Genomic DNA, 27,612 nt, shown 5'->3' on the forward strand with positions numbered 1-27,612 from the left:
ATATAAATTAATAAATTAATTTTATTATATAAATTGTAATAAATTTTTGATAAAATCAATTTTTTTTCAATGTAAATAAATAATAAAATCGCAATTTTTCAATGAAAACTACTTTTTTTTAAATTTAAATAAATGTAATAAAATCATCATAATTTTGCAATAAATTGTAATAAAATCGTAATTTTTTCAATAAAATTGCATTTTTTTTAATAAATTTGATAAAAATCAAAATTTTTCATATATTAATAAATAATAAAATCGTAATTTTTTCAATGAACCACTTTTTTAAGTTTTAAATAAAATGTATCATAATTTTGTAATAAATTGTAATAAAATCACATTTTTTTAATAATCATAAATCATAAATAATAATAAATAATTGTAATATTATTACTTTTTTTTAAAAAATAAAATATATTATAAATATATTAAAGTCATAATTTTTTTTATAAATATAAGTAATTCATTTACTTTTTTTTACTTTTATTCATTTTTCATTTTAATAATAATCAGATTCAAAAAAAATTTCGAAATATGATTGCAAACATTACAACCATCGTGTATATACTTTCTGTGACTGATGAAACTATTAATAATGGTGTCTTGCAGAAAGGCATGGCTATTTCCCGAATTGATAATGAAGATGCATTTCAAATATATAAATTTTACAATTATATGACCTTAATAAATAACACAGACCTTGATTCAGATGATGGATCTGAAGTAACTTCGCCACTTAAGGCAGAAAATGTATACTTAATTACAGGAAAATTTTCAACAACTCAAGATGGTTCAATAAACGTCTCTATTACAACTAATGTACAACTCCTTATCGATAAGGAAGATATTCCTATAATAAAACCAACTGTACATCTTCTTGGAAAGACTTTGGGGTATGCAGAATTAACAGAAAGTGGATATACTTTACAAATACAAGTAAAGCCATATTTATATATCTAAGGATCAATTTACTCCATTTACTGTAAATTTAACTCACCCACCAAATGGGCGATTTAAGAACGCGTTAACAAAAGCCAGAAAAAATTCAACAGTTCATACAACAGGAGTATTTTTTTTTGCAAAAGATCAATTATACTGTGAAATTTTGGAATTTCAGTTTGTATCAGCAAAAATAGAATCAGATAACAGTATTGTAGTTCCATGGAAATCAAAATCTGATTCACGTAATGAAGGATCTTCAAAATCTGTTATAGAACAAAGAATTTCTCTCATACAACAGAATTCAACAACACAACCATCATTGTCAATGACACCAACTAAAAATAAACGTAAAACAAATATGACTAAAATAGCAGATATTTCAAGATCTTTGCTATTACAAAATCAACAAAGTGATGAAATTCATGATAGTGAAACTTCTATTACAAATGAAGAAAATGAAGAAAGAATTAATGAAAAGATTGAAGAAAATGAAGAAAGAAATGAAAATATTGAAGAAAATGAAGAGAGAAACGAAAATATTAAAAAAAAAATAATACACCAAAAATTTCAAATTCAACAAGAGGTAGAAAAAAACAAAAAACTAAATAATGTTTATGAACTAACGTAACCCAGTAATAATCTTTTCTTTAATTTTTTTTATTATCTGTTCTTTATATTTTATATGTAATAAGTGCTATATTTATTTTTTTTAATGAAATAAAAAACGTATTTTATTTTTTATGTCAAAGAAAAGTGGTTTAAAAAAAATTTGAAGTCTACGTAAAATTTAATTGCTGATCATGTTACACATGTCATAGATCACCTGACAAATACGAACTGTTTTTAAAATTCTTTTTTTATTATCTATTGTTTTTTATATTTTATATGTAATAAGTACTTTATTTATTTTTCAATGAAATAAATGAAATAAAAGAAGTTGCATTTATTTTATTTTTATATCAAAGTATAATTAGTTCAAAAAAAAAAATTTGAAGTCAACGAAGTCAACGTAAAATTTAATTGCTGATCGTACTATCATGCATGTCATAGATCACCTGACAAATACGAACTGTTTTTAAAATTCATTTTTATTATCTGGTATTTTTTATATCTTATATGTAATAAACATTTTATTTATTTATTTTTTATTAAAAAAAAAAATTGAAGTTATTGTAAAATTTAATTGTTGATCCTTAATAATAATATTACAAATATATGTTATAGATCACTGATCATATATATACGAACTATTAAAACTTTCATAATAATTTGATTACTAATAATTTTTTTAATAATTTATTACTAACATTAAATCATAATTAATAATAAAACTGAATCAGATGTCCTAAATGGGATCAAATTCAAACAATGAATTTAAATAGAGATGCATTCAAAGTAGATCCAAATGTGATTAAAGAATATTCTCGCTTGGAACAAGTAGCATCACAACCGCTTCCTATTTCATAAACAAACCTAGATTATCATGTTATCAGTTATCATATAAGTATAATAAAGCAATTAGGGGTTCTTTAAAAAAAGTGTTTATTTGACTATGCATTTATGCTCATGTTACACCTAATTTTATTTTGAAGGCCGCCGCCAGGCGGCCATAGTGGTACAGTTCTAGTTGTACAATAAAATATAATTGGTTATCACTTTCATACATTACAGTTTATCAATTATTTGTGAATGATTTTTTCATTCTATCATGAAATAGATGGTATTACATTTAAAGATGACATGCATCAAAAAATATTGATAATTTTTTTTGAATTTTTTGAACAAATACAAAATTCTAAAAATAAATAAGTTCTATATGAATATAATTCCTTCTTAAAATTTTAGTCCCTTCTTTATTAAAAAAAAAAAAATTACCAAAAAATTTCTCCAAAAACAATTGACTTGATAAATTAAATTATATATCAAATCGTGACCAACCTTTTTAATAATGAGAATTAATAATCAGATAACAATGAATATACAAATTTTAAACTGAAATTTTGTTCAGCTCCAGTTTTTCCATGCGAGATCTTTAAGGACAGTTCATTATCAAAAATGTAGTTTATTCGGAAATATGAACCAGAAAAGGTTTAACATAATATTTTTACAAAATTATTCATTGATTATACTCACCCACTATATATAAATTAATTAATTAAATTAATAGGTAATATTTTTTTTTTTTTACTCTTCAAAATATTTTATAATAAAATTTGTTATATCATCATGATATTTTAATAATTGTAATTTTCTTTTACATGATTTTTTAAAAATTAAAAAAGAATTATTTCTATAATTTATTATTATTTATTTAGTTATAATGGGATCAATCATCATTTTCGCAATTTTAAGAATATCATTTTCTTTTAAAATACAATTGAATTTGTTTTATCCATTCATTTGGATGAATATTTCCATCATATTTTGAAAGTTTCATTTTTTTTTTTAAAAAAAAAAGTTATGGAAGGTAAAAGAATTAACAGATAATCAAATGGCACGATAGCGCAACTTGAGCAAGTTTCACCTTGATCGATAATATGATACCATAATGGATTTCATATAATTGTGGAATAGTGTTTTGATATTCTGATTTACGTTACTTGTCATCCGTACATGTGACTGGCGCAGAGTATATTTATCTCAGCTTTGTTGGGTGGTCTGATGCCTATTTGTCACATCCACGTTAAAAAAATCGCGCCCACAAAAAAGGGTGTCGTCAAAATTTCAAATTTTCACGTGGTCGGGGTGAATAATTATATAACTTTTATCATATAGATTGGTTTGTGGCAGCGGCATTGTCTTCTATTCACAGACCGCTTCGGATTACCTGTTTGAAGAGGTGGGGAGGTGTGGTGTGCTGGTGCTAAAGTCTAATTTTTAGTTATAGGCCTTTAGATTAAGTTTTTTAACTTTTCTTTTTTTTTATGAAAAAAATTAAAAATTCAATAAAATACCAGTTGTTTTGCATTATTATGCTAAAAACTTCTAGAAGAAATGTTGCTTCTTTTCCACTAAGAATTTAAATTCATATATCTTCATACTCACAATGTATGTAGTGTACGATCAATTTTGGTTGATTCAAAAAAAAAAATAATAAGAATATTTTTTTTGTGTTTTATCAATGAAGTCCGTATTATATAATAAATAAATTAAACATTTTTATATTAAGGTTGATTTTCTTTCAGTCAAAAAACTTCTCCATAAAGTTGTTAATCTTCTCTTCCCGCGTTAAAACTGTAAGTTTTAAAATATTTGTGTATAGTTTTATAATAAAAAATTGTTTTTTTCTAACGTGAAAATTTTGTTAGAAAGATCGGCAGAGAGAGCTCTCAATTGTGATTGTAGGACTTCAACTCTGTCATTAGATTTTCAAACAATTCCTGTGATAGCTTAACACTGTCACACGAAAAAACTGAAAATACCATCATTGTTAGATTCTCTGTTTTATCACCTGTCTTGGAGTGAGAGATTCTTCAAATGAACGTCATAATCGCCACTAAGGACAACGCAATAAAAATTTTATTACTCTTTGTGCAAAGAATACTGAATGTACTATATAGACGCACAAACCTTGCTGTGTGATCATTTGTTTTGTAACACAGGAGTCCAGTTCGTCTCAGTAATCCCTAAAAGAAAAAGAAAATAAGTAATATTAAAAATACTACTAAAAAAAACAAATAATAAAATATTTTCTACCTAAAGTCTAGTTTATAATTTCGTCTGGAACTCCTATAAAAGAAGAAAGAAAATTGAAAAAAGAAGATAAAGAAAATCACCTCCAAGAATTGAACTTGGACACAGAAATTGTGGAACCAACGGTGATGGATTTTTGTTGAGTTGATAAGTTATTAAGGAAAGAAACTCAACAAAGGAATGAAATAAAGGATATCACATGTGAAGAAGGAAATCACATGAGATAGATCAAATGATCAAGAAAGGTAAATTTTACAAGACAAAGGATCTCTCTGACACCAATTAAGGGCGATGCAAATGATCCCCTTGTAAAATTTATCTATCTAAGAATGGTCAAATGATCAAGAAAGGGTAAATTTTTACAAGACAAAGGATCTCTCTGACACCAATTAAGGGCGATGCAAACGATCCCCTTGTAAAAATTATCTATCTAAAGAATGGTCAAGTAATCCCAAGTTGACCAAAGGGTAAAGATTATGTCTCCATGCTATATTTGGTAAGCAATGGGCCTAGCTACATAATATAAAATAATTTTGAAAAATATATAAAATATATGAATCAAGAAAAAATAAAAAAGTAGAATAGTATTTACTAAATGGATAATTTTGTATAGAAAAGAATAAGAAAAAAGGAGAATATAAATTATCCAATTAAAAATTGTAATTGTAATTGTAATTGTGAACATTAAAATTTGTACGAGCTCGTCTACGAAGTGGAGTTTGAATTCCAAATTCTTTCATAATTCGTTCTTCGTATTCTTTTTCCTCAGCAAGTATCATGTCAACTTCTGTAATTTCAACCTTACTGATTAAAGCAGCTTCACCTTCAGCTATCATATCAGATATTTTGGAATTAAGTCTTTCATAGATAATATCTACATCATCATCGAGATTATTATCAGTATCAACATGATCATCGAAATTATTATCAATATGACTATCCGTATTAAAACTATCAACATCATGATCGACATTATTATCGGTATGAGTATCCATATTTTTAATAATATTCATATCAATTGAAGATGATTTGTGACGTATAATTCTACGGCCACGACGAACACAGAATTTTCTTCTTCGTGAAGTTGAATTCGTTGGTGAGTGTGTTGGTGTTGAAATTTTTTGAGAAGTTTGAATAGTTGGATAATCAATTGTAAGTGAAAGTTTAGTTTCGGTTGTGGTTGTATTGGTAGTTGCAAATGTTGTTGCGTAAGGTGGAGGAAGTTCTTCATCAACAGTTTCTACATTTTCACCCCAAGTAGAAATATCTTTTTCCTTATAACCATAGACATTTTCATCATCATTGATATCATCGTAACCATAATTTCGTCTTGTTGAATGACCTCCAGTATTTAATGTATTTTCACTTAATATATTAATAGCATCAGTGGCAAAAGCGGAAGTATAGGTAGCAAGTTCTACAATTTTATATATAAAGTTTGCAAAAATTCCAGGACGACGTATTTGAGAAATTTTTTCTTGTTGTTGATGTTGAAAATCTGAAGTTGACTGCATTTTGTGTTGATATTTAGAGTAAAGAGTAACAAAAAAAATAAGAAGTGCGAGGTTGTATATTTGAGAGTAACGGTATTGGTAAAGAAAAAAGAAAAGTTTTTTTTTGCGTATTTTTAAAATTCATGTATGTATGTATGGGTATATATATATAATTTTTTTTATACATGTATAGGATGACTCAAAGGATGACTCATGGCTCAAATGAATTCACATTATTAAACTCGTGAGAAAAATATTACATTTTGATAAGATGGATACAATTATCACACACAAAAATTTGCACCCGATGAAAAAAAAGATCGGAACTATGTAATATGAGTAATATGAGTAATAATTAATAATTAATAACTTTAATTAAAAGATATATGATATAATGTACATATAAGTAATATATGTAATAGTTATTTCAGCGTAGCCGTGAAAATCATGTGACTCCGGGAAATAACTGTTTTATCTCACGGTATCCGTACCCTTTAATATATTTATTTTAACTAATAATGATTGATATTTTATTCCAATATTGATGGACTTTTTACCCAAATTTTTAACTAAGAACCGTGGGATAAAATATAATATAAATGTGATTGTAACATGTATTAACTGATGGTACGATAATCAATTGGTAAAACAATTGTCACATAGAAACACATTGTTTCAATTACTCTAGTTATTATATTAAAGAATTACATCGTACATAATTAAGATTAGTTATAATGTAAAAATCAATTATATAAGTATGACTAATCAGTAGTCAAAAAATAGATCAAAACGGATTGCTCAGTAAACGATAACCTTTCACGCGTTCTTTAATCTTCAATAGATAACGATTAAATCATTATTTCAATTGGTATTACAGTCTATTATAAAAATTAGGTATTTTTCGCACCAGGACCAATGAGTTTGTTTAAATAGTATTATAATATAGATGGTTACAGCAGTTTTTTGTTATATAAATTATATTGGAAATTGGTATTTTTGATTGGCCAGATTGGCGTCATGTTTATTTGTTTATTGAAACTCATTTTCATAATAGGTTCGAGGTTCGTTTCCTCGGTTCTTTCAACCTCAAGGTATTTTTCTTTTTTTCTTTTTATTTTTATTTCTAACTCACATTCTTACACTTTATTTCTTACTAACTCTATTTCGTTATTTTAGGTCTTTTAGTCCCTCCGAATCTGCAATTAAGGTTTAGTTCTTTGTTTCTGTTTCATATTTCGTTTTTCATTAATTTTATTCGGTTCTACAATTAATAAAGATATGTTTACTAACTTCATTTTTTTTTACTTTATGGTTTATTTTTTACTTGGTTTCCTATCATTATCTTTTGCTATCCAACCTCCTATCATGATCATTTTTTTATTTTTTGTCTCTCATCATTTTTCACCTCCTATTACTTCTCATTATTTCATTCTTTTCGTCTCCCATTATTTTCTATTACATCTTTTCATTTTCCACTTCCCATCACTTCTTTTTGTCTCCCATCACTCATTTTCGTCTTCCATCACCCTTCTTCATCTTCTCATTATTCCTCTTCATCTTACCATCGCTCCTTTTCATCTCCCATCACTCCTTTTGTCTCTCATCACTCCTTTTCGTATCCCATCACCTTCTTCATCTTCTTATTATTCCTCTTCATCTTCCCATCGCTCCTTTTCATCTCCCATCACTCCTTTTGTCTCCCATCAGTTCATTTCATTTATTATTATTCTTTTGATACTCATTTTCATGATAAATTATTAATTTAACTAAACTATTTGAATTAAAACCTTTATTCAAAAATCTGGTGATTATTTAGAGAATTTCGGATATGGATTTGGTTATAATAAAATCAACAATTTCTTAAAATCAAACTATTTATCCAGCTTCAATTTAATTGAAAAAACCTTAATCATATTTATTTAATAACTAGAATTAATACAATTAGAAAAAAGGAGTTATAGACTATAATGGAAATTTTATTTATGTGGTGTGGCGGAAGAACCGATAGTGATATTATTTTAAATGATGTGCTTATTTTATATACAATAAATCTTAATTTGGGTGAAGGAAGTTTAGTTAATGTACCAAGTCCAAGATTTAATTATAATGTCACTTTATTATCCAACAATAAGATTATTAAGAATTAATTTAATTCCAAGTAATATATTACGAAGGTTTTTTTCAAGAAGCTTGTTATAAGTCGAACGTACTGGAGGTTATTTTAAATTAAAAATCATTTTGTAAATGAATTTAAAATATGAAGAGAATTAAAAATTAATATTATTTTAGACAATCTATATTTTGATTAAAATTGAACAATTTATTACATGATAAAGTTATTTAAGAAAAAATCTGAGTTCTTAAGCGATACATGTTTTAGGTACACGACAGACTTATAATCTGGCGCTTGCCTTTATTTTCGCCAATAGTTAATCATTGTAACAATATTAAATATCGATAGTTTATTGCGTACAATATTGAAACGATAATAGGTATCTGAAGGGTATATAGCAAACATGTATTGTATGGTTAGCTTTGTATGTATTGTATTATTAAAACTTTTCAATGTATGTATGGTCTTTTTCCAATTATGTATGTATTGTACTATGTATTGTGGTAATTTCATGTATTATTTGATTTAAGGGTAACTTCTTGCCACACTTTTTATTACCAAATTTAACTATTTACATATTTTTCATAATGATTGTATACTGGCTAAAACAATTCAACGCGTATTATTATAATCTTTCTTTTCTTTTTATTTAAAAATAAATATTTTTACTTCAAAGGGTTAAGGGTGATCATCACCGTTGGCCGGAATTATCAATTTTTACCGGCACTATATTTTTTTAATGCTAGTCGATCATAATAATTCAATCACCAGTGATCATCACCTCCGGTGATAGTTAGAAAAATTCTTAGTACTATGTCCTATTATTCTTTCAGTTATTGAGACTATATCTGATGACGAAACTATATCTGAAAATGAAATTTAATTCCTTATGAGTCATCATTTATGAATATTGTAAATGTTGCAATTTTATTTATAATAAAAAATTAATTTTTTTTTTTTGTAAATGTATGGCGAAAATAAGTATGCCATACATCATTTTTAATATCCATACATGTATGGACTCAATCAAAGCATACATAAGCATACAATACATACAATGTTAAGCATACACTACATGTTTTATAATCACCTGTTATCACAATAGTAATATACTATACATAGGCCACCATACATCCATACATAGGTCACCATACATACATACATAGGATTCCATACTGTACTTGTTTTCGTTACCCCCGTATCTGCAAAATTCGTTGTAAAATCCTATTATACATCAAAAATAATTTAAATATAGTAATGTTAATTAATTTCTAGTAATATAGTAATAAGATATAGTAATAAGTATGAATATAAAGTCTTCAGTTAAAGCATCCCTATAAAAAATTTTATCCGTTATTTTTGTAAAAACTCCATAAAAATGAGCCTTTCACGGAAACTGTAAATAATTCGATAAATTCCGTAACATAAGGTTATTAATTCCGGAAATATGAGCCTTTTACGGAAAAAAGACGGAATATAAAAACGGATCGACTTTTTTTACGGGGCATTATTTGCATTAGTCTTACGATATATAGTCATTGTACGGTGGTACAACACCGTAAAATATCAATAATCAACTCCAAGAAATTTCATGTTTTTTTTCTTTATTTTTTTTTTTGAAGACCTTTATGCATCCTTTTTTCATTGTTTTAATGGCTCATTATTAATTAAATAATAATTCTAATGGGAGTTCAAAAAATGAAATTACAATACTTTATGATCAATTAAATTTTTCCTTTTCAAATTTAAATTACAACAATAATTATTAATCAAATATATTGTTGAAATTGTTGAAATTTCCTTTTAAATTTCAATGGCGTATATATCATCAACTCAATCGATTAACAAATATAGATAACTATAAATAAATGTAGTACAGCATTACTTGTACTACTAGTATTTACATAAATATTGTAAATATTGAATTAATTTTCAAACACTATACTTTCCCCTCTTTTTAATAAAAAAAATGTCCCAATTAAGCGAGGATATTCTTTATTTAATATTTAAAAATATTGAAAGATGAAAAAGGACACTTTATTCATGTCTTTCAACCAATAGAACTTGGTGTAGAACAGCTGTACCAATTTTATGGAAGAATCCTTGGAAGTTAAAGGATTCAGGATGGAAACAAATGTTAAACGTAATCATCTCACATTTATCAAATGAATCAAGAAATACCTTAAAGAATATATGTATCGATTTGTTACCTTTTTTAACAAATTCATATCAAAAACCCTTATTTGATTATATTAGTTTTTTGTAGTCATTTGGATTTAGTTAGTATTGATTATATAATCCTGAAATTTACAAATAAAGAATCTAATAGTATTTTAACAAATGAAATAATTAATCTTTTTATTAATTGAAGTAGAAAATTTACACACCTTTATATCCCTTATAATTTTAATTTTCAAATACATCTTATTCCTTAGAAGTTAGAAGTTGCCTCTCAGAAATTGAATTCCTTTCATGTAATGCTAATATAAATGATGATATTGTGGCCGGATTAGCAGATATTTGCAAATCAATTAAAAAATTAGAATTATTTATAAATGATGATAATTATGGGATTATTAGACTAATTGAAGCACAACAAAATTTATTTAATCTTGATTTAAAAATGCATCAAGGCAAAACTTATACAAAAGTGCTTGCATCTCAATGAATTGTATATTGTTCTTACTTTCTGTATTCATGGTTTACTAAAATATTATTCGTCGCAACAACTCCATTTTTTTTTTTTAAATGGAGTCAAATATATTACTTTATTTAGAAACTAGATGTAACCCGTCGCGCTGCGGTTATGCCTTACAGTGTCCGGTCTGATGATCTTTCCGAGTCCAGTCATGTCAATTTTTAGTACAATCATGTGGATTTGGGTCCGGACCCTCAGACCATGCGGTCCGATGATCCGCTTAAAATCACTTGGGTCCGATTAATTATAAAGCTTGATCTTGGATTTTTTTTTTGCCATTCGCTTTATAATGAGTCATTAAAAAAAATTTTTTTTAATTTAATGAGATATTAATATTATGCCATAATGAATAATTATAAATTCATTAATATTATATAATTAATAATTTTAATTAATAATTTCAAATTTGTAAACCTTCCAAATGAAATCTACAAAGTATTTCTTTCAATTTTCATGTATTTAATTTTATAAAGAAAAACATGGATGTAATTGACATTACTGAAAATAATAAAAATAATATTACATTTAATTCACTAATAGAAATACCAAATGTTAGTTATAAAATTTTCGGGTTAATATAATAATATTAAATACTATCATAATTGAAATTATTAAATACAAGAAATGTAGATCAGTCGTGTAAATTTAGTTCAGTCCGATTGATCAACATCACAGGACTCAGCACAATTAACTCAGTCTGATGGTAGCGAAGTCTGATCAAAGTTTAAATTCAAAAATTCACATGACTGTGCTAAAAACTGACATGACTGGACTCAGAAAGATCATCGGACCGGACTCAGTAAGGATATACTCGTCGCGCTGCGCCGGGATGAGAGTAATAATAAACACATATTTTATATTTTTATTTGCCATGCAGTGTGAATAGGTTTAGTTTTTTACTATTATTATGATGGTATTAGTAGGAATAAATATAATAAATCACACAATTTATATGATTATTTAAATAACAATGAATTGTGTGAGTATATGAAATATTATTATTAAATGCAAATTTTATTTAATATGAAACAAATGTTGCAGTACTATGAAATTTATGATTTTATTTATACATTTACAATGATAATTTTGTATAAGTAGTTTATTGTTACATTGTTACAAAAAAATCTTTTTTTTATCTTAAAAAATTTCATTGTAGCTTTAAAAAAATTACATCTTCTGCTGAAAAAAAATACATAAATATTGTTATTATATCTCAAGAAATTCATTATAGCAATCTATTGTTATAGAAAAAAAAATTATCTCACTAATTAATATGAAAAAAAATTCTGAAAAACTTCTATTGTCATGAAAATAAAGAATTCCTCAGAAATATTAATTATAACGATCGATTGTTACAAAAAAATAAATAAATAAGTACGGTAATTATGTTAGTCTATTATTGAGCTTGATACAGCCTAAAAAATATTGTTATTATTAATAATAAGAATCGGGAATTGTAAAAAAGTTTTTGTTGTAAAATTATTAACTTAATTATAAAAAAAGGTAATAACCATGACGCCGCAGCATTGATCCAAACCTAAATGGTGAAAGAATGTATTTAGGAAAAAAAAAATTCAGTTTGAAAAGCCAAACCGAAAGAGGAAAAGGGGAAAAAAATTTCAGATTGGAGAAAAAGCCAACCGGAAAAAAACAGAAAAATTTTGAAAAATAAAAATGAAAAAAATTTGAAAAAGAAACCGAAAAGGAAAAAGAAAGAAAAAACAACAAAAAAATTTGAAAGAAAAAGAAAAAAAAATGAAAAAAAAATTGTGGGAAAAGAAAAAGGATAAAGAAAAAAATCGGTTTAAAAAAGGGAAATTTTCAAAAAAAAAAGGAATCCGAAAAAAAATAAGTACCGAAAAAAAGAAATAATATAAAAAAAAAATCGGTCTTAAAAGATTGAAACAATAAGATTATTTAATAAAAAAAAATAATAATAGTTTTTCGGTTTGGGAAAAAAGTCCAAATCTAAACGGGGAAAGAATAGAAAAAACAAAAAAAAAATTTCAGTTTGTAAAAAAAACTGAAAAAGAAAAAAAAATGAAAAATTTTTAAAAAAAGAAAAGAAAAAAGAAAAGAAAAAGATGTTTCGAGAGAGAAAAGAGGAAATATGAAAAAAAGGAAAGAACTGAAAGTAAAAGATCAGTTCAAGAAAAAAAACAAAGGGAGAACAGAAAAAATTTAGATTGGTTCGAAAGAAAAGGAAAAAAAAAATTCTGATAAAATTCATTAACCGGAATTGGATTAGACAACATGACTTGCCGATCAAGCAGGCCTTCTAAACGAATTTTTATTATATTATTACAAAAAAAAATGTTTTTTTATCAAATCCGATCAATTGTAAAAAGAATTATTATTAAAAAATTTATAAAATTTATTAACTAAATAAACTACTGGCTATAGATGATCTTACAAAAGAGTTAGATCTTAAAAATCGCAAATTTCGAGATAAATGTATTTTAATAGCCCAAATACTCCTTGATGAAGAGCCATTAATCGACTATCAACCTTCTTTCTTGCAAGGATTAGAGCTTGATGCCTTCTTCCCAAAACATCAAATTACATTGGAGGCCAGCTGATATAAAAGATTCAAAAAATTTGAGGATATTGTAAATCGTAATCGTGTATGTATGTCTCAAAATCAATGAAGACTAATAACGTGACCGTAATATTTTACTCATGACATAAATACAATGAAGTATTTTAAGATCAACAAAAATTTAATTTATAAATTTAACTTATGCAAACATTTTTAAAAAGTTTAAAGTGTCTTTCAAAATTAAAAAAATTCATTATTCATCACACGATACGCGCCTATGGACAATTCAACCGTTATCAGTGGTATGAAAATGTTTTTGCACTGTTCTTTTTGTTAACATATCGATATTAATAAATCTATATATCTTTAGATTATTTTGATATGTTTAACAACATTGCGAAACTTCTCGGAGCTATAGTCTTCATCATAAAGTTTTTTGAACTGTTTAATTATATTATTCAAATCAAAAACGTATGTACAGTAACGTAACCTTAAATGATGATGCCACTGGTTTCACATTATAACATCTTGATTGGACGAAAAAGTGGAAAAAATTATGGCAACAATTGAATTCCATAACAAGTATTTAAACTTAATAGACAATAAAGTTAACTTCATAGACGATAAACTTAACTTCGTACTAGCTCTTATGAATGTCGAATCAAAATCGAAATTGAAAAAGAAATATGAATAACAGAATACAACTTTCTCGGTAAGACATTTTTTTCATGTGAATAATTTTGTTTGGTTAACCCAAAATTATTCCAATTACAGGGCTAGGTCTAGGGCTCGTGTTTATTTATGTTATAGTATGAAACACAAAAAGTTCTTTAACTAGTTTGTTACCTATCTTTATCGCTTGATGCTTACATAATGAAATTTAATTACGTAATGTTTTACATCCACTCACCACCCACATGTAGTATTATATAATACAGAAAATTATGCTCTGTTCAGTAAAAATATATTTCACTCTGAAACGTAACACAATTTTTTATCCGATTCAACTATCTATAAAAAGTGTCTGTCTCTGAAACTAATACACCAGCTTCTACCTCTACTTCCGCAACTGCAATGGAAGACTGCAACGGAAGAAAAAAATGCTCCCACTCAGGTTGAGGTGGTTTGAAAATATAAAATGAATGAACTTATTAATTTCTTGCGTAAGGAAGAAGACTTAGAGCTTGACAAGGACAACTTGAGGATTATTAAAAAAGAAAAGATTACTGGCCGTGACTTTTTCAAGACAACAAAAGATGAGTTTGGCAGTATTTGCTTGCTTAGCTTTAGGACCTGCGTCAAGGCTTGCGGACTTCGCTAAGGAACTTGGCAAGCGTAAATTAAAGCCATTTTCGTCTTATAAAACCCAGAAATACTTGGAGAATATACTGAGCAAATATAAAGTCGGTGGCAATAATATAACATGTATTCCCCCATTCACCAAAATGCGTAACTTGGGTCCAGCAACAGGAAGGAATGAGGCCTTATATCGAGGGAATATTATATGCATACATCTTCATTACTAAAAGACTTGCCAAGAATAGAATCACCTAAACCCTCAACTTGAGGTCGAAGGCGGAGAAGCATCGGGTCATATTAATTTTACTATCAAGAAAATCATATATACCGTGAATGAGGAGCTGATAGCTGTAACAGAAGGCAAACAAAAGGACTTGGTGGTGGGGTTCATGCAAAACGTGATGCAACTCGAGAGTTCCTACCACACGAACACAAGAAAAAGGAAGGCATATGAAGCTTTTGATCACGAGTTCGACTACCTATATGGAATCGTTACTACAGGTATGGCATTTTTTCTTGAGATTTTTTGCGAACTGCTGTCTTACGCTTTTCTTTATTCTAGCCTCGGCGGAAAGAACCTATTGCACGAAAGCTGACTATCACATCGCCCTTACCAAAGATATTTTAGATGATGACATAAAACTTCGTCAAGGGGTTAAGGAAGTTATGGAAGTGATTGTGGGTTTATTGAAGGATTGGGTGGAGGTTGATGACTCTCCTGATATTAAGAAAGCAAGGATGGAAAAATATATCAAGGGAATAATCGACCATAATATATTAGTATAGACATCATGTTTCGTGGGCTACGTCTCGAACTTTGTATTTTTTTTTTTCATGTATTAATTTTTTTTTCTTGGTAAACGGTGATCAACGTTACGAAAAGTAATGCGCACATGATTTAATTAATTTGAAATTGAATATACCCGAATTTATAAAAATAATGGAAAATATTCACTCCATTGATTCATTAAGAGAATTAAATGCTAAACTTTTAGCTGAGATTGCCAAGATTAGAAGGAAGAACGATAAGATTCCTGTACTGGAAAAGAAATTTGCTGAGGCTGAGGCTGAGAATGCGAAGTTGAAGCAGATTATTGAGGAGAATACGATACGCGAAGCCAGAGTCAAGTAACTAGAACAAATGAATACAGAGATTGAAGCTATATTTGCGATAGTGGAACAGGCTTCCTTGGTTGTGGATGGTCAAGCACAGAATGGTAAGGAAACGATACCAGAGGTGCGGTTATCTATAGATAATTCAATATCAGCTGTTGATTTATCCAACTCCGTAGTGGACCAACAAAATAATGCTAACACCAAATCAATGGAAGGGGTACCAAAAGTATCAGATAAGGAAATAGATGATTTTATTCCTGAAGAACCGATACCAAAGGTATCACCTGTCAATTTATTTCAGCCTTGTCAAAGATATCCAAAACTATTGGAAGAAAAGGAGATGGATTCTTTCCTAGATTAGGAAAACAAAAAAATGATTAGTAATCTGATAAGAGAGAGGAATAGGAAAAAGAAACTTCGAACTCAAGAACTCCACATCTTCTGAAAAGGAAAGCTCAACGTTCGAAGCATCAAACGTTCACAATTCGCCCAGGATAGAGAAAGGAAAACAGAATGAAACGAGTGTGGAGCACTCAGCGAATGTTGTTTCTGACAATAGTAATGAAAGGACAAAAAGGTACACCGTACAAAATTTTCCTGATTGATCATCATCATATGCTCTACTTGTGTCTTGAATTTGATGCACATAGTTCATATTTTTATTTATTAGAACCGATATGGAACTGAATTAGAACTGACGAACCGATTTCCTTCCCTAATCATCATTGATATAGAGAATCGATCACACAATGATCATCCCGATCCAGGGTAAATGTTCAATAATCTTATAATGCGCCATATTGTTCAAAAATCCCGGGTGATCACCAGAGAGTTACGGTACGTTTCGCCGAAGTTCATTTCGCAGAAGCAATTTCACCAAAGGGAAGTTTCGCCGAAGGGACATTTCGTTAGTAATCAACATATTCCTTGATCATTAACAATTCGATACAAAGAAAATAAAAATGTTCTCAAAGTACAAATTCTCTTTAAGCTATTTCATTTTATGATGCATTTTGTTCATATCACTTATGATATCATCTAATTTTCCTTTAGAGAACCAAAATTAATAAAAGAATGTGAACGTAAATTGTTAAATATAAACCTAAGTTGGGGTTAAAGACAAGAAAGAATGAATCGGAAACGAAAACGGAATTGATTGAATAATGATTATTATCAATTTATTGGCCTAACATATTTACCAAAAAATTTGGTAAGTTCGTAGGTTAGGCCTGATGGTGTGGAATCTCAATTGTTAATTTAAAATTCTTGATAAGCTGTATCTATTTCTTCATCTTCAATATTGCTGTCATTTTGAGATAGATTAATCCGTTATTATCAGAGATACAATCATCTGTATCCATTTTTTTTTAATCGTAAGTGAGCAATACCACATGAGGTTTTTGAGTTATTGGCGTTGTATTATTGGATTTTGATGGAGTGTATAATTACTCTTATTATTATAGTATCTTTGTCTTTTAAAGATTCGGTTTGTGTAGTTGAATCTTCGTAATATTGATCGCTCTTGTAGAAAATGAATTTCTGATTGTTCTTTTCTGATAGTATGTGTCTTTTTGAATTTCTTTAATTCGTTGAAAGTCACGCGATTCTCCCGAATAATTTATATTTATCTTCTAATTGTTGGTTAATTTCTCCTTGTTTTTGCAATGCGTGATGTTGTTCGATCACTTTCTCTAATGTATTAATTTTTAATTCTTGTAATTTAATTTTGTCAGTTAAAGTTTTGATATCTTGACGTTGACTGTATTATGATCGGTTGTTAAATATTTGTGGTATTTTTAGGTGGGCGTTGTGATTTGATATTTCTCGGGGATATTTTTTGAAGTGTAATGATTATTTTTGTTGAAGTAAGTAGTTTTACTAAATGGATTAATATGTGAAAGCTTTTGCTTTGATATCATTTATTTTTATCTGATTATCTTCAATAGACGAGAATTTTTTTGTTGATATGTGTGTTTAGGATTACCACAGACTGTACAATGTTTAAATCCATCATCTTTATTGATAATTAGAATTAAATAAAGTTTCGATCTTGGGTCAACTTTTAATTATTTGAATTTTTTTGTTAAAATCTTCTGATTTAACATGAATATATGCGTGTTTTGTAATTTGCTTGTTATTATGTGGTGTTATAGTACAACTTCACAAGCTTTTCTTTAATTCTAGTGATGATAGATGATAGACTATCTACTGTAGTATCAATATATAACCCTGTATGTTTGTCTTTTCGTATTATATTCGTTGTTGTAATTCGGATGAATAATACGTAATAATTTGGCAGATTTGGTATAGTCAAATTCTATTAGAAATGTGTTTAATATTGCTCGTTGCCCTAAATTTTTATCAAAATACGAACATCTTTCTTTCTTCGTTATTTTAACAATATTGCCATATTGTCTAAAAATGACATTTAAGTCGTGTTCAGATAGATGTTTTGAAACGTCTATGACGATTTTTAATTTCCTGATTTAGAATATTTAAAATTCGTTTTACTTCTTCTTTGGAATATACGAAGAAAGGTGCTTTGACAATATTATATTTTCAACATTAGTTACTGAATTCCGTGATGCTTCATTATGAAATCCTATAATAAGAAGGTGATGTTGATGCTTTTATGGGTCCTATGTATCCTTCAATACCAATAATAGCTTCTTTAAAACAAGTGTAAATTATCTTAAAGAAATGTTGGGGAAATAAGACTTCAATGTGAAACTGTGAAACTGGAAAAAAATTTTTCTTGTTAAACGATGTAATGACCTGGTTGGTAATCTCACGTTGATTTATTTGTTGAGGTTGTTGAGGTTGTTGATCATTTTGGTTAGAATGAAATTCATCAGTCGACATATTTGGGTAAGTAGGACATATATTTATGTGTGTTAATGTCGTAATATTTAAATTTTACTCTCGTGATATTTATTATATGTTTCAAGAAAAACATTTATGAAAAATATATGTTTTGGTAATGAATTATGTGTATTTTGTCTATAAATTTTCTTTTAAAATTTTGGTCTTTAGGTCGACGAGAGAGTCTTTTTTTTCGCAATTTAAAATTTGGGCAAATCGCAGATTTTAGTTTATCTTTTTTTGCTCAGCAGTTTCCATTTCCTGGTCTTATCCGTTTATTTCCTGATCTTATTCACAATTAATTAATTTAAATTAAATGTTTTCGTTTTGTATCTCAAAAGTCAAATAACCGTAATTTGCATTTGGTTGCGACCAAAGGTCAACATAAATAAATATTATTATTCGTTTTATAAAATGGCAATAACATAGTTTATTATTTTTGCAAAACGCAGTCATCTTGTATTGGTTACACGATTTTTTTTTTTGAAGCATTAAAATTATACGATTATACCAAATCCTATTACTTATTATTGTAATTTGTAAAATTCAATCTCTAGTAAAACTTTTTTATTATATAGTGCAATCTAATTATATTTTAACAACTTGAAAAACTTCATAATCATCTGCTTTAAAACTACCTATAGGTATATCAATTTTGGGATAAGAGCAATTATCCTTTTTATTAGGCTCACTATACCAAATACTTTGATAGAGAATTAAATCTCCCCAGCTACCACCAAAGAATGGACCATTTATTGAATGGCAGCCTATAGAATATTGGTCACCATTACTATAACTTACTTTAGTACTAGTAAAGTCATTTTTATTTTTAAACGAGAATATAAAGCTATCATAAGTAGACTTCCAACCCGAGGTATCCCAAGAAAGTGGATTATATCCTCCAACTATTTGATCCGAATTATTGATTTTTATTATAACTAAAGTAGCCCCTTTATTATCACATTCTTTATGAAATGCTTCAGCTGTGTCACCATTTCTACTAGCTCTAAATAAAAGTTGGAAATTATAAGGAACATATCCGGAGATTTTTTCTTTTCTATAAATCCAATTAGCAAAAATTGAAATATAATTCTGATTAATTATAACAGAATCAAGTTTACATTTTGATCGCCTAGGAGGTCGTTCATCTACATTTAATTTTTTATTTTGAGTCATATGAAATAGAATTATGTTATTAACTAAATCTTTTGGCATTATTTCTTTAAAAGGATATACCCTAATACCAAAATTTTCTGAAGAAATATGATTAAATCTTATTAATGAGATAAATTTATGAATTGTTCTCTCCATAATTGTAATTTCTTCATTATTCCATTGTCTAGGATCTTGTGAAATAATGGAATGTTGAGCCAGACACCATTTAATTAAACTTTCCCATATAATGATTTCATCTATCATTAAATCATCCCTTTTAAAAAGTAATTCTAATAAAGATGGTTTCAAACTAATAAATTTATCTGAACTAAATAATATTTCTGGTTCATCACAAATTTTCTTGAGCGAAAGATTTAATAATTCTGTGAAAGTTCCGTTTTGATAAGCTGCTTCAAGAATTCCAATGGGATTTTGTTGTAAAAATTCATGTTGATTTTTAATCAAATGCTCTTGAATATGGTTGGTTAAAGTTTGAATCCCAAGATCATCCACCGCTATCAAAAGCTTTAAGATATCAGGTCCTTGCAATTTCTCTAAATCGATCCTCCCACAATAAATAAACCTGAATATAAAGAAAAAAATTTTAGCTGTGACATTTAATTTAATATAATGTGCCATAATATAAATTTACATTGATCTGATACCTTAAAATAACTTCAAATAATTGAGGTAAAATATTAGGTTTTCTAAAAATAAATTTTCCATCCTTCTTCTCAGAAAATTCCTCAGAAAGTTCTGTGCGAAAGTATTGTGACCTAATACGTAAAATATTTGAATGTGCATGTATTTCTTTCACATTTTCATTTTCACCAACGTAAATAATAACATTATAATCTTAAGGTATTCAGAAGGCATCTTTATTTATTAATTTTAACCAGAATTTATTCAAGTATCTTTGCTGTTAAAAAAAAATTTGAATTTAAATGTTAAATTTTGTACGACTCACTCATGGAACACAATCACATGTAATTACAGAATTTCGGTGATGATCGGTATAATCATAATTTCAGCTAGCACTATTTTGATGATAGCTAAATTAACCAAATCATTTGTCTGAAATTTCTGAATTTTGTAAAAAAGTTTCAACAATTTTTATTAAGCAAATATTAAGAACTAATTTGGTTCGTATTATTTTTAATTATTTCTACCAAATGTTTTTTAAGTGAATTTTATTTACATATAAGATAGCCTTCTTTTAGAAAATGATATTTCATTAAAATCTGATGTACTAATTTTAAAAAGTTAAAACCTTTTAAAAGTTTTTGAAATTGATTAAAGTAAAGTACCACAAATATAACTATATTATTTTTGATAAGAAAACTAAATTCCGTTATGTCTAAACTTCGCATAATACTCAACTATACTTCTTTGATAAAAATACTTTATCACTAACTCAAAATATTAGTTAAAAAAGTTTAATTAATAAATGTATTTCAACAAATTGTAATAATAACAATTTTATTATATAATAATTTAAAATATATGAGTAATATATACTTTTGGAGTTGAAATGATAACAATTACTTCATTCCAACTATTTTTTTTTTTTAATAATTTGAAAGACTTCATAATTATCGGTATACCAGTCCCTGGATAAAGAGCACTTATAGAATTGATACCATTACTAAAGCCTACTTTTACATTTTGAAGGTCATCCTTAAATGAGTATATAAAATAATAGTGTGTAGACTTCCATTCATTACTTAAATCCCGGATTACTCTATATAGAAGATAGAAATCATAGGGAATATATTCGGAGACTTTCTCTTTTCTATAAATCCAATTTGCAAAAATTGCAATGTGATTTGATTGATTATAGTGGAATCAAACATATATTTGATCTTCTGGGAAGTCGTTTATCCTTATTTAATTGCTTATTTTGAGCCATTATCTTTACTCCAATTGTTATTCCTGCTATTCATACTCATATTTCTATATGTCAATAAAGTTGTAAATAATTTCCGCAATTTTCCCGTTGTAATTGGTGTAATGTCAAACGTATTAGATATATTAGAAAGTTCTAAGTATAGAAGTTAGGTGATTTTCACAATTTTTCTTTTAATAGGATCCATGCCTAACTTACAACAAAAACTTAATTCCGGCTGTAATTAAGTTTTTTTTATTTTGGACAATTTTGTGGTAACGATTTTCGGTAAATTGATTGTGACATGCCCATCAGACCGATAGTGCCGTGATTTCAATCAGCATACGGCATAATTTCGTATTACAACTTTAATACTGAACGGCATTTCATTTTCGTAAATTTTGCCGTATTTATTACTTACGGCGATCAACATTAGGATGATATTATGATATATAAATACTATATAATAGTAAGGGGATGGCCAGAAATGACGTCATTTCCTAAGAGGGAGGAGGGTTAAGACCATGATGATGTTACACACCTTCCATTTTTAGACACTTGTAGTTAATATATTCTAGTCAGAATCATGTTTTAATTTTACATTTCCTAAAACGAATGATGACATAGGGAGGGGGGGGGGGGGGGTCAAAAATCGTTGACTCAACTCATCTCTTCAGATACAAAGAACTGAAGAAAGGATATACAAATTATTTTAGTTCATACTATAACCTCAAAAAAAAAAAAAAAAAAAAAAAAAATGCTATTTGAGTTCTCAAGAAGTTGTTAACGATTATGAAAAATTATTTGAAAGTGAAAAATATCCCGATGTTATTTTTAAATAGAATTTCATGCACATTCACTTGTATTACGTACAAGGACTCAATATTTTCGTACGACATTCTCAAATGATTTTAAGGTACATAACGTAGAAGTTATATGAACATAAGTCACATGGATTATGGAATTAATGGAAAATTGTATATTTTAAAAATTTAGTAATTTTCTCTGTTAAAAATTTTAGATTTAAAGATTTATTTAGAGAATTTACAAGTACAAAGCTTTGATATATGACAGAAATTGATATTCAAACTTTAACCGAATATACACAAAATTACTTGACTATACATCATGTTTACTCCCTTCCTCACTTGCTACTCCATTGCATCTGAAATTTCAAACGAATTTTTTGATTAATCGAAATGACGTAACCGACCATGTTGATCGTCTGGCTGATTTGTGCGACAATAGATTTCATATATATACACCCAAAACCAGTTGGTATTTTATCAGTTAGTATATCTGCTAATCCTAATCCTTCGTATGAGGAAATAAATGAATATAATACGGAATAACTTTTAACTTTTTTACAAATGGTCCTTAGTGAGAATGTACTTGCAACTCTTTGTCAACAGGAAGTTGCTGGCCTTGACTTTTTCCAATGGACTATAGAAAAGCTTCGTAGTGAGCCATATAGCCTTCTTGATGGACTTGCAACAATACTTGTAACGTTAATCAATGATTTGAACACCCAAAGTAAGTTTTACCATATACTGTAATAGTTTAACGTTTGTACGTCCCGCGTGTTATTAAACAGACGTCTTTTATTGCAGTATTTTCGTACTGTTTTTTGTCATTACTTTTTAATGTGTGCATCACTATTTCCATTATATTCAGAACAACCATTATATTTAGAACAATATCCGGAAATTGGAATATGAGAATTTCCTTCTTAAGTTAGGAAATACACAAAATTCTACCTCTGTGTACAGATTTGCGAGAAAATATGGAATTTTTAAAAATTGGGAAATCGAGGAGGATCCCAGTATAAGATCACAAAGAGGAATTGGCGAAAATGTATTTAATGACTACCCTTGTGTTCCTGTTCAAGGATCAAATCCAGTAAGTGTAAAATCGATGCAATTAGGTAGTTTACGTGTATATGGAGATGTATATGGGATGTTTGCTCTCGGGTGAAAGATCAAGTTTACGCTGATATCATAATTGGCCATGCCGATTTCCACAAAGAATTGACAAATAACCCACCTGATTTATCAAAGGGTTTGGGCGGGCTGGGAAGTCAAGGATAGTTTAAGTGATAGTGTAAAAGTAAGTGAAGGGAAAGGTCGACCAATAAAATATGCCAGGGCATACCTTTCAGCGATTCCACCTTTATCAAACGCTTTCTACGGATGTTTATCTTATGTTAAATGATATTGATAACCTAAAAGTGAAGTCCAACTTATGAATGGAGTATAGAGACGGAGTATAGAGACGGCCTTACTTATCACAGCATAATTCTTCGTTATCGTGATGACCTGTTGACGAGAGCTTCTGGAGAATCTCAAATAATGATGAAACGTATATGTATAGAAGTAATAAGTCATTAATTTCTCCTGAAAGTCTCTTGGATTCTTTCATCGAAGAGGGTATCTACAGTGTACCAGATTAAACTCTGGAAATTGTATCCATGTGCAGATTACATCTCACCTTGGAACTGGAAAAGAGTATATAGTTTTTTTGGTACAAGTACATGATTTTGAAATAAAAGACGCCGTTTTGAAGGTAAATTATTTCCTGAGAATTTCTTATACTGCGTATAATAGACTTACCATATCGATCGTTTTTTTATCTATTGAAGTTCTCAAAGACAGTAAAATCTCTCAAATTTACCGTGAAATATTAGCGTTGCATGCACTAGGAGATCTTTCTTGCGTTCCCACAATTCTCTTCGAAGGTTATACAATGGGTGGATCCATGGCTAAACTAACCGATTTTGCGGGACAACACTTTGAATCATGGATTCTGATAACGGTAATATAGATGATTACACAATTTTTCAAATAATTCTGGATCTATTATCGTGCTTAGAGAAGATACATGCCCGTGGTTACACGCATGGAGATGTGGCCATACGAAACGTTATACAGAGAAATGGTAATTTTTATCTTATTGACTTTGGCCTTGCAACTCTGTTGCAACTTCTCTTCAATCCATGTCAAGCAATTATTCGGGACTACATTGGTTTGTGTCAAATCATTGGAGTTATCAAGTTTGGAAAGGAATTGTCGCTATTAGAATCAATAGATAAATTGGATGGAGAGTTGAAACCATTTGTTGCAATTATCGAGAATGCGAGTAGGTGGAAAATAATTAACGAATAGAAGTGGTTAGAAAGGTTTTGTGCTGAAGTCAAAGAACTTCATATCAAATAAACAAAATAGTTCAAATTCCATAAAGCATTTAATTTGTTTATTAATGCATCAGAAAAAGATAGCACAAACTTATGTTGGTGAGTGGATATGGAACTATAAGAAATGAAAAATTGGCTTTAAATATTATGGGGGTGGTTAATAAAGATTTGCAAATGGACAATTAGAAATTGGTTACTTATATTATAATGGAATAGGTGAGAGAGGCCATCACTTGCCTAGAAAGGTGGTGCTAGATATAATAGAAATGTTAATATTTTGTAAATTCGTGTAAACTTACATAAGTTGTGATTGGAGAGCTATGGCAAATTTATTGTTAATGGTTCAATAAATAAAACAGACTAGAGTGTCAATTTTTTGCTTGCAAATTACTTTTTTTCGCACAGTGTGGTATAATTGGATTAATATTTATTGCGCCACAGATTACTGCGCCTGTGACATGCATAATATCGAAAAAAATTTCATATATCATACTGTATATGTATATAAAGTTTCGCCCAATTTGGGTTATAATAAATCTTAAGGCTGTTATACTACTGTTTACTGTGCAGAAGAGTTAAATAAATTATTTCACGTGACATACTATACTTTTTTGACTTTTTTAGTTGACCCGAAAATATACGCGAAACATGCCGAAACATTACGAGTAATATCACATGACCTAAAATTGGTATTATTTAATTTTCAGATGGATGACTGCCCCTGATCGTTATGAATTGTTGCAAGAAAACCCTACCGAAATCCTTGAAGCAACTTGTCATCATTGAACCTTCAGTTTCCCTAGGAAAATTTTGTGAAAAACCCGAAATGTTAGTATTTAATTCAGATAAAATTTTCAGTTTAAAAGCACCTTTATTAAAGTTACTTTGGAGAAGTGATGACTTATCATTGGATGGAAATTGTTACCTGGGACAATTGACGTTTAGTATAAATAATTTCTGGTCTATTCTATGTTCTTATATTTGATCGGTAATAATAATTATTTTTTTAGTTCCCGGCAACATTTTTAAGTTAATAAATTTTTTTTAGTAAGAATTTTTTATAACAATAGTTTTTTTTAATAGATAATTTTATTAAAAAAAGAGAGATTTTTTTTGATAGAGAATTTCATTAAAGAATTTTGAATTTTCTTTAATAAGGAGTTTCTTTTTTTGATAAATTTTGCTGAGATTTTTTTTCTTTTTGATAGAAATTTTATTGTAGAATTTTTTTTTAAATGGAAAAAATTTCTTTGATAGGAGATTTATTTTTTTTGATAGAGAACTTCGTTAAAGATTTTTTTTTTAATTGAAAGGAAGTTTTTTTTGATATAGAAATTCTTTTGAGAATTTTTTTTAATAGGCGAGAAACTTGAATTTTTTTTTTAATAGGGACAATGTGTTTTTGATAAAAGATTTCGTAGAAAATATTTTCTTTAATAGGGGATATTTCTTTTGATTGAGAATTTCATTAGAGAATTTTTATTTAATAGAGGAGATTTTTTTTTGACAATTTTGTTGGTTGAATTGAGAGGCTTTTTTATAGGTGAGTCTTTTTTGATGGAGAATTACATTTAGAAGTCTTTTGATAGAAAATTATATTGAAAATAATTTATTTTAATGAGAATATTGGGAATTTTGGCTTGAAATTTTTTTTTTTTTAATAAAGAAATTTGTCAGAAATCTTTTTTTTATAAAAAATTTATTGGAAAGTTTTAAATTTATAAGTTAATTTATTCTTAATATATTTATGTTGTAAATATATTTATATCATTCTAATATAGTTATGATTCTAATATAATCATATTTTAAAAAACTCCATTATAAAATTATAACAATTATATATACATTATTTAATTAGATTGATTTGAGTGCAAAGCAACGAGCTAGTACTGCTAATTTAATTTAAATTAATTAATTACAAGCTTGAAAAAAATTCTTGTTAAATTATACATGAATAAGACCCGGAAACTGAAACCGTGGAGCAAATAAAGGATAAACTAAAATTTGCGATTTCAATGGTTAAAGATCACGTTATATTGGGAGTTCGGACTTCGGACAAAAATAATTTTGTGATACTACAAAGTTGTCAGATGATCACCCGGCAAAATTTGTGCCGAACTGCCGATCTTAAACAATTTAGTTATGTATTTGGTGTACTTACATCAGTTACATGTGATATTGTGATAATGTTATTGCAATGTGTAACAATGTTTAAATTTAAACAGTCGTAACAATATTACTGCAATGTATCCTTAAAAAATGCCTTTTGAATGTCCTCAAGAAGTTATTGACGACTTTGAAAAATTATTTGAAAATGAGGAAGAATATGATGTTATTATTTACGCTGGTGAAAATGAAAATGTAAAAGAAATTCACGCACATTCACTTATATTACGTACAAGGTCTCAATATTTCTATGCGGCCTTTTCTAAGAAATGGTCTGAGAAAAAGAATGGAAAATTTATTTTTAGGAAACCAAATATTTCTCCTCAAATTTTTAAATTGATTTTAAGGTAATGTAAAATTTTTATGAAATTCATACGGGTAATCGTATGTTTTTAAAACCCATAATATATTTTTCTGTTATAATTTCAGATTTATTTATTGTGGAAAGATTGATTTAGAAA

The 27,612-nt window shown here is 27.9% G+C and overlaps 6 protein-coding genes across 6 annotated transcripts; 4 read left to right on the plus strand and 2 right to left on the minus strand.

The window, feature by feature from the left end:
• Positions 1-534: 534 nt before the first annotated feature.
• Positions 535-1,570, plus strand: OCT59_003658 (uncharacterized protein; the record flags this gene model as incomplete). The annotated part of the gene is made up of 2 exons (XM_066147786.1): positions 535-936; positions 1,019-1,570. The coding sequence occupies 2 exons, from the start codon at positions 535-537 to the stop codon at positions 1,568-1,570; spliced, it is 954 nt and encodes a 317-aa protein (XP_065996457.1).
• A 3,715-nt stretch (positions 1,571-5,285) lies between these two features.
• OCT59_003659 (uncharacterized protein) lies at positions 5,286-6,149 on the minus strand (the record flags this gene model as incomplete). Its single annotated transcript, XM_025325066.1, has 1 exon — positions 5,286-6,149. The coding sequence occupies one exon, from the start codon at positions 6,147-6,149 to the stop codon at positions 5,286-5,288; it is 864 nt and encodes a 287-aa protein (XP_025183132.1).
• Positions 6,150-15,918: 9,769 nt separating this feature from the next.
• OCT59_003660 (uncharacterized protein) lies at positions 15,919-16,254 on the plus strand (the record flags this gene model as incomplete). Its single annotated transcript, XM_066147787.1, has 1 exon — positions 15,919-16,254. One exon carries the CDS (start codon positions 15,919-15,921, stop codon positions 16,252-16,254), a length of 336 nt encoding a protein of 111 aa, XP_065996458.1.
• A 2,231-nt stretch (positions 16,255-18,485) lies between these two features.
• OCT59_003661 (uncharacterized protein) lies at positions 18,486-18,755 on the minus strand (the record flags this gene model as incomplete). Its single annotated transcript, XM_066147788.1, has 1 exon — positions 18,486-18,755. The coding sequence occupies one exon, from the start codon at positions 18,753-18,755 to the stop codon at positions 18,486-18,488; it is 270 nt and encodes an 89-aa protein (XP_065996459.1).
• A 4,410-nt stretch (positions 18,756-23,165) lies between these two features.
• On the plus strand, positions 23,166-24,478 carry OCT59_003662 (uncharacterized protein; the record flags this gene model as incomplete). The annotated part of the gene is made up of 5 exons (XM_066147789.1): positions 23,166-23,328; positions 23,534-23,765; positions 23,853-23,901; positions 24,196-24,357; positions 24,434-24,478. 5 exons carry the CDS (start codon positions 23,166-23,168, stop codon positions 24,476-24,478), a joined length of 651 nt encoding a protein of 216 aa, XP_065996460.1.
• A 112-nt stretch (positions 24,479-24,590) lies between these two features.
• On the plus strand, positions 24,591-24,956 carry OCT59_003663 (uncharacterized protein; the record flags this gene model as incomplete). The annotated part of the gene is made up of 1 exon (XM_025325064.1): positions 24,591-24,956. One exon carries the CDS (start codon positions 24,591-24,593, stop codon positions 24,954-24,956), a length of 366 nt encoding a protein of 121 aa, XP_025183129.1.
• Between the last annotated feature and the right edge of the window lie 2,656 nt (positions 24,957-27,612).

Source organism: Rhizophagus irregularis, chromosome 12 (assembly GCF_026210795.1).
Source record: "Rhizophagus irregularis chromosome 12, complete sequence".
Classification (NCBI taxonomy): domain Eukaryota; kingdom Fungi; phylum Glomeromycota; class Glomeromycetes; order Glomerales; family Glomeraceae; genus Rhizophagus; species Rhizophagus irregularis.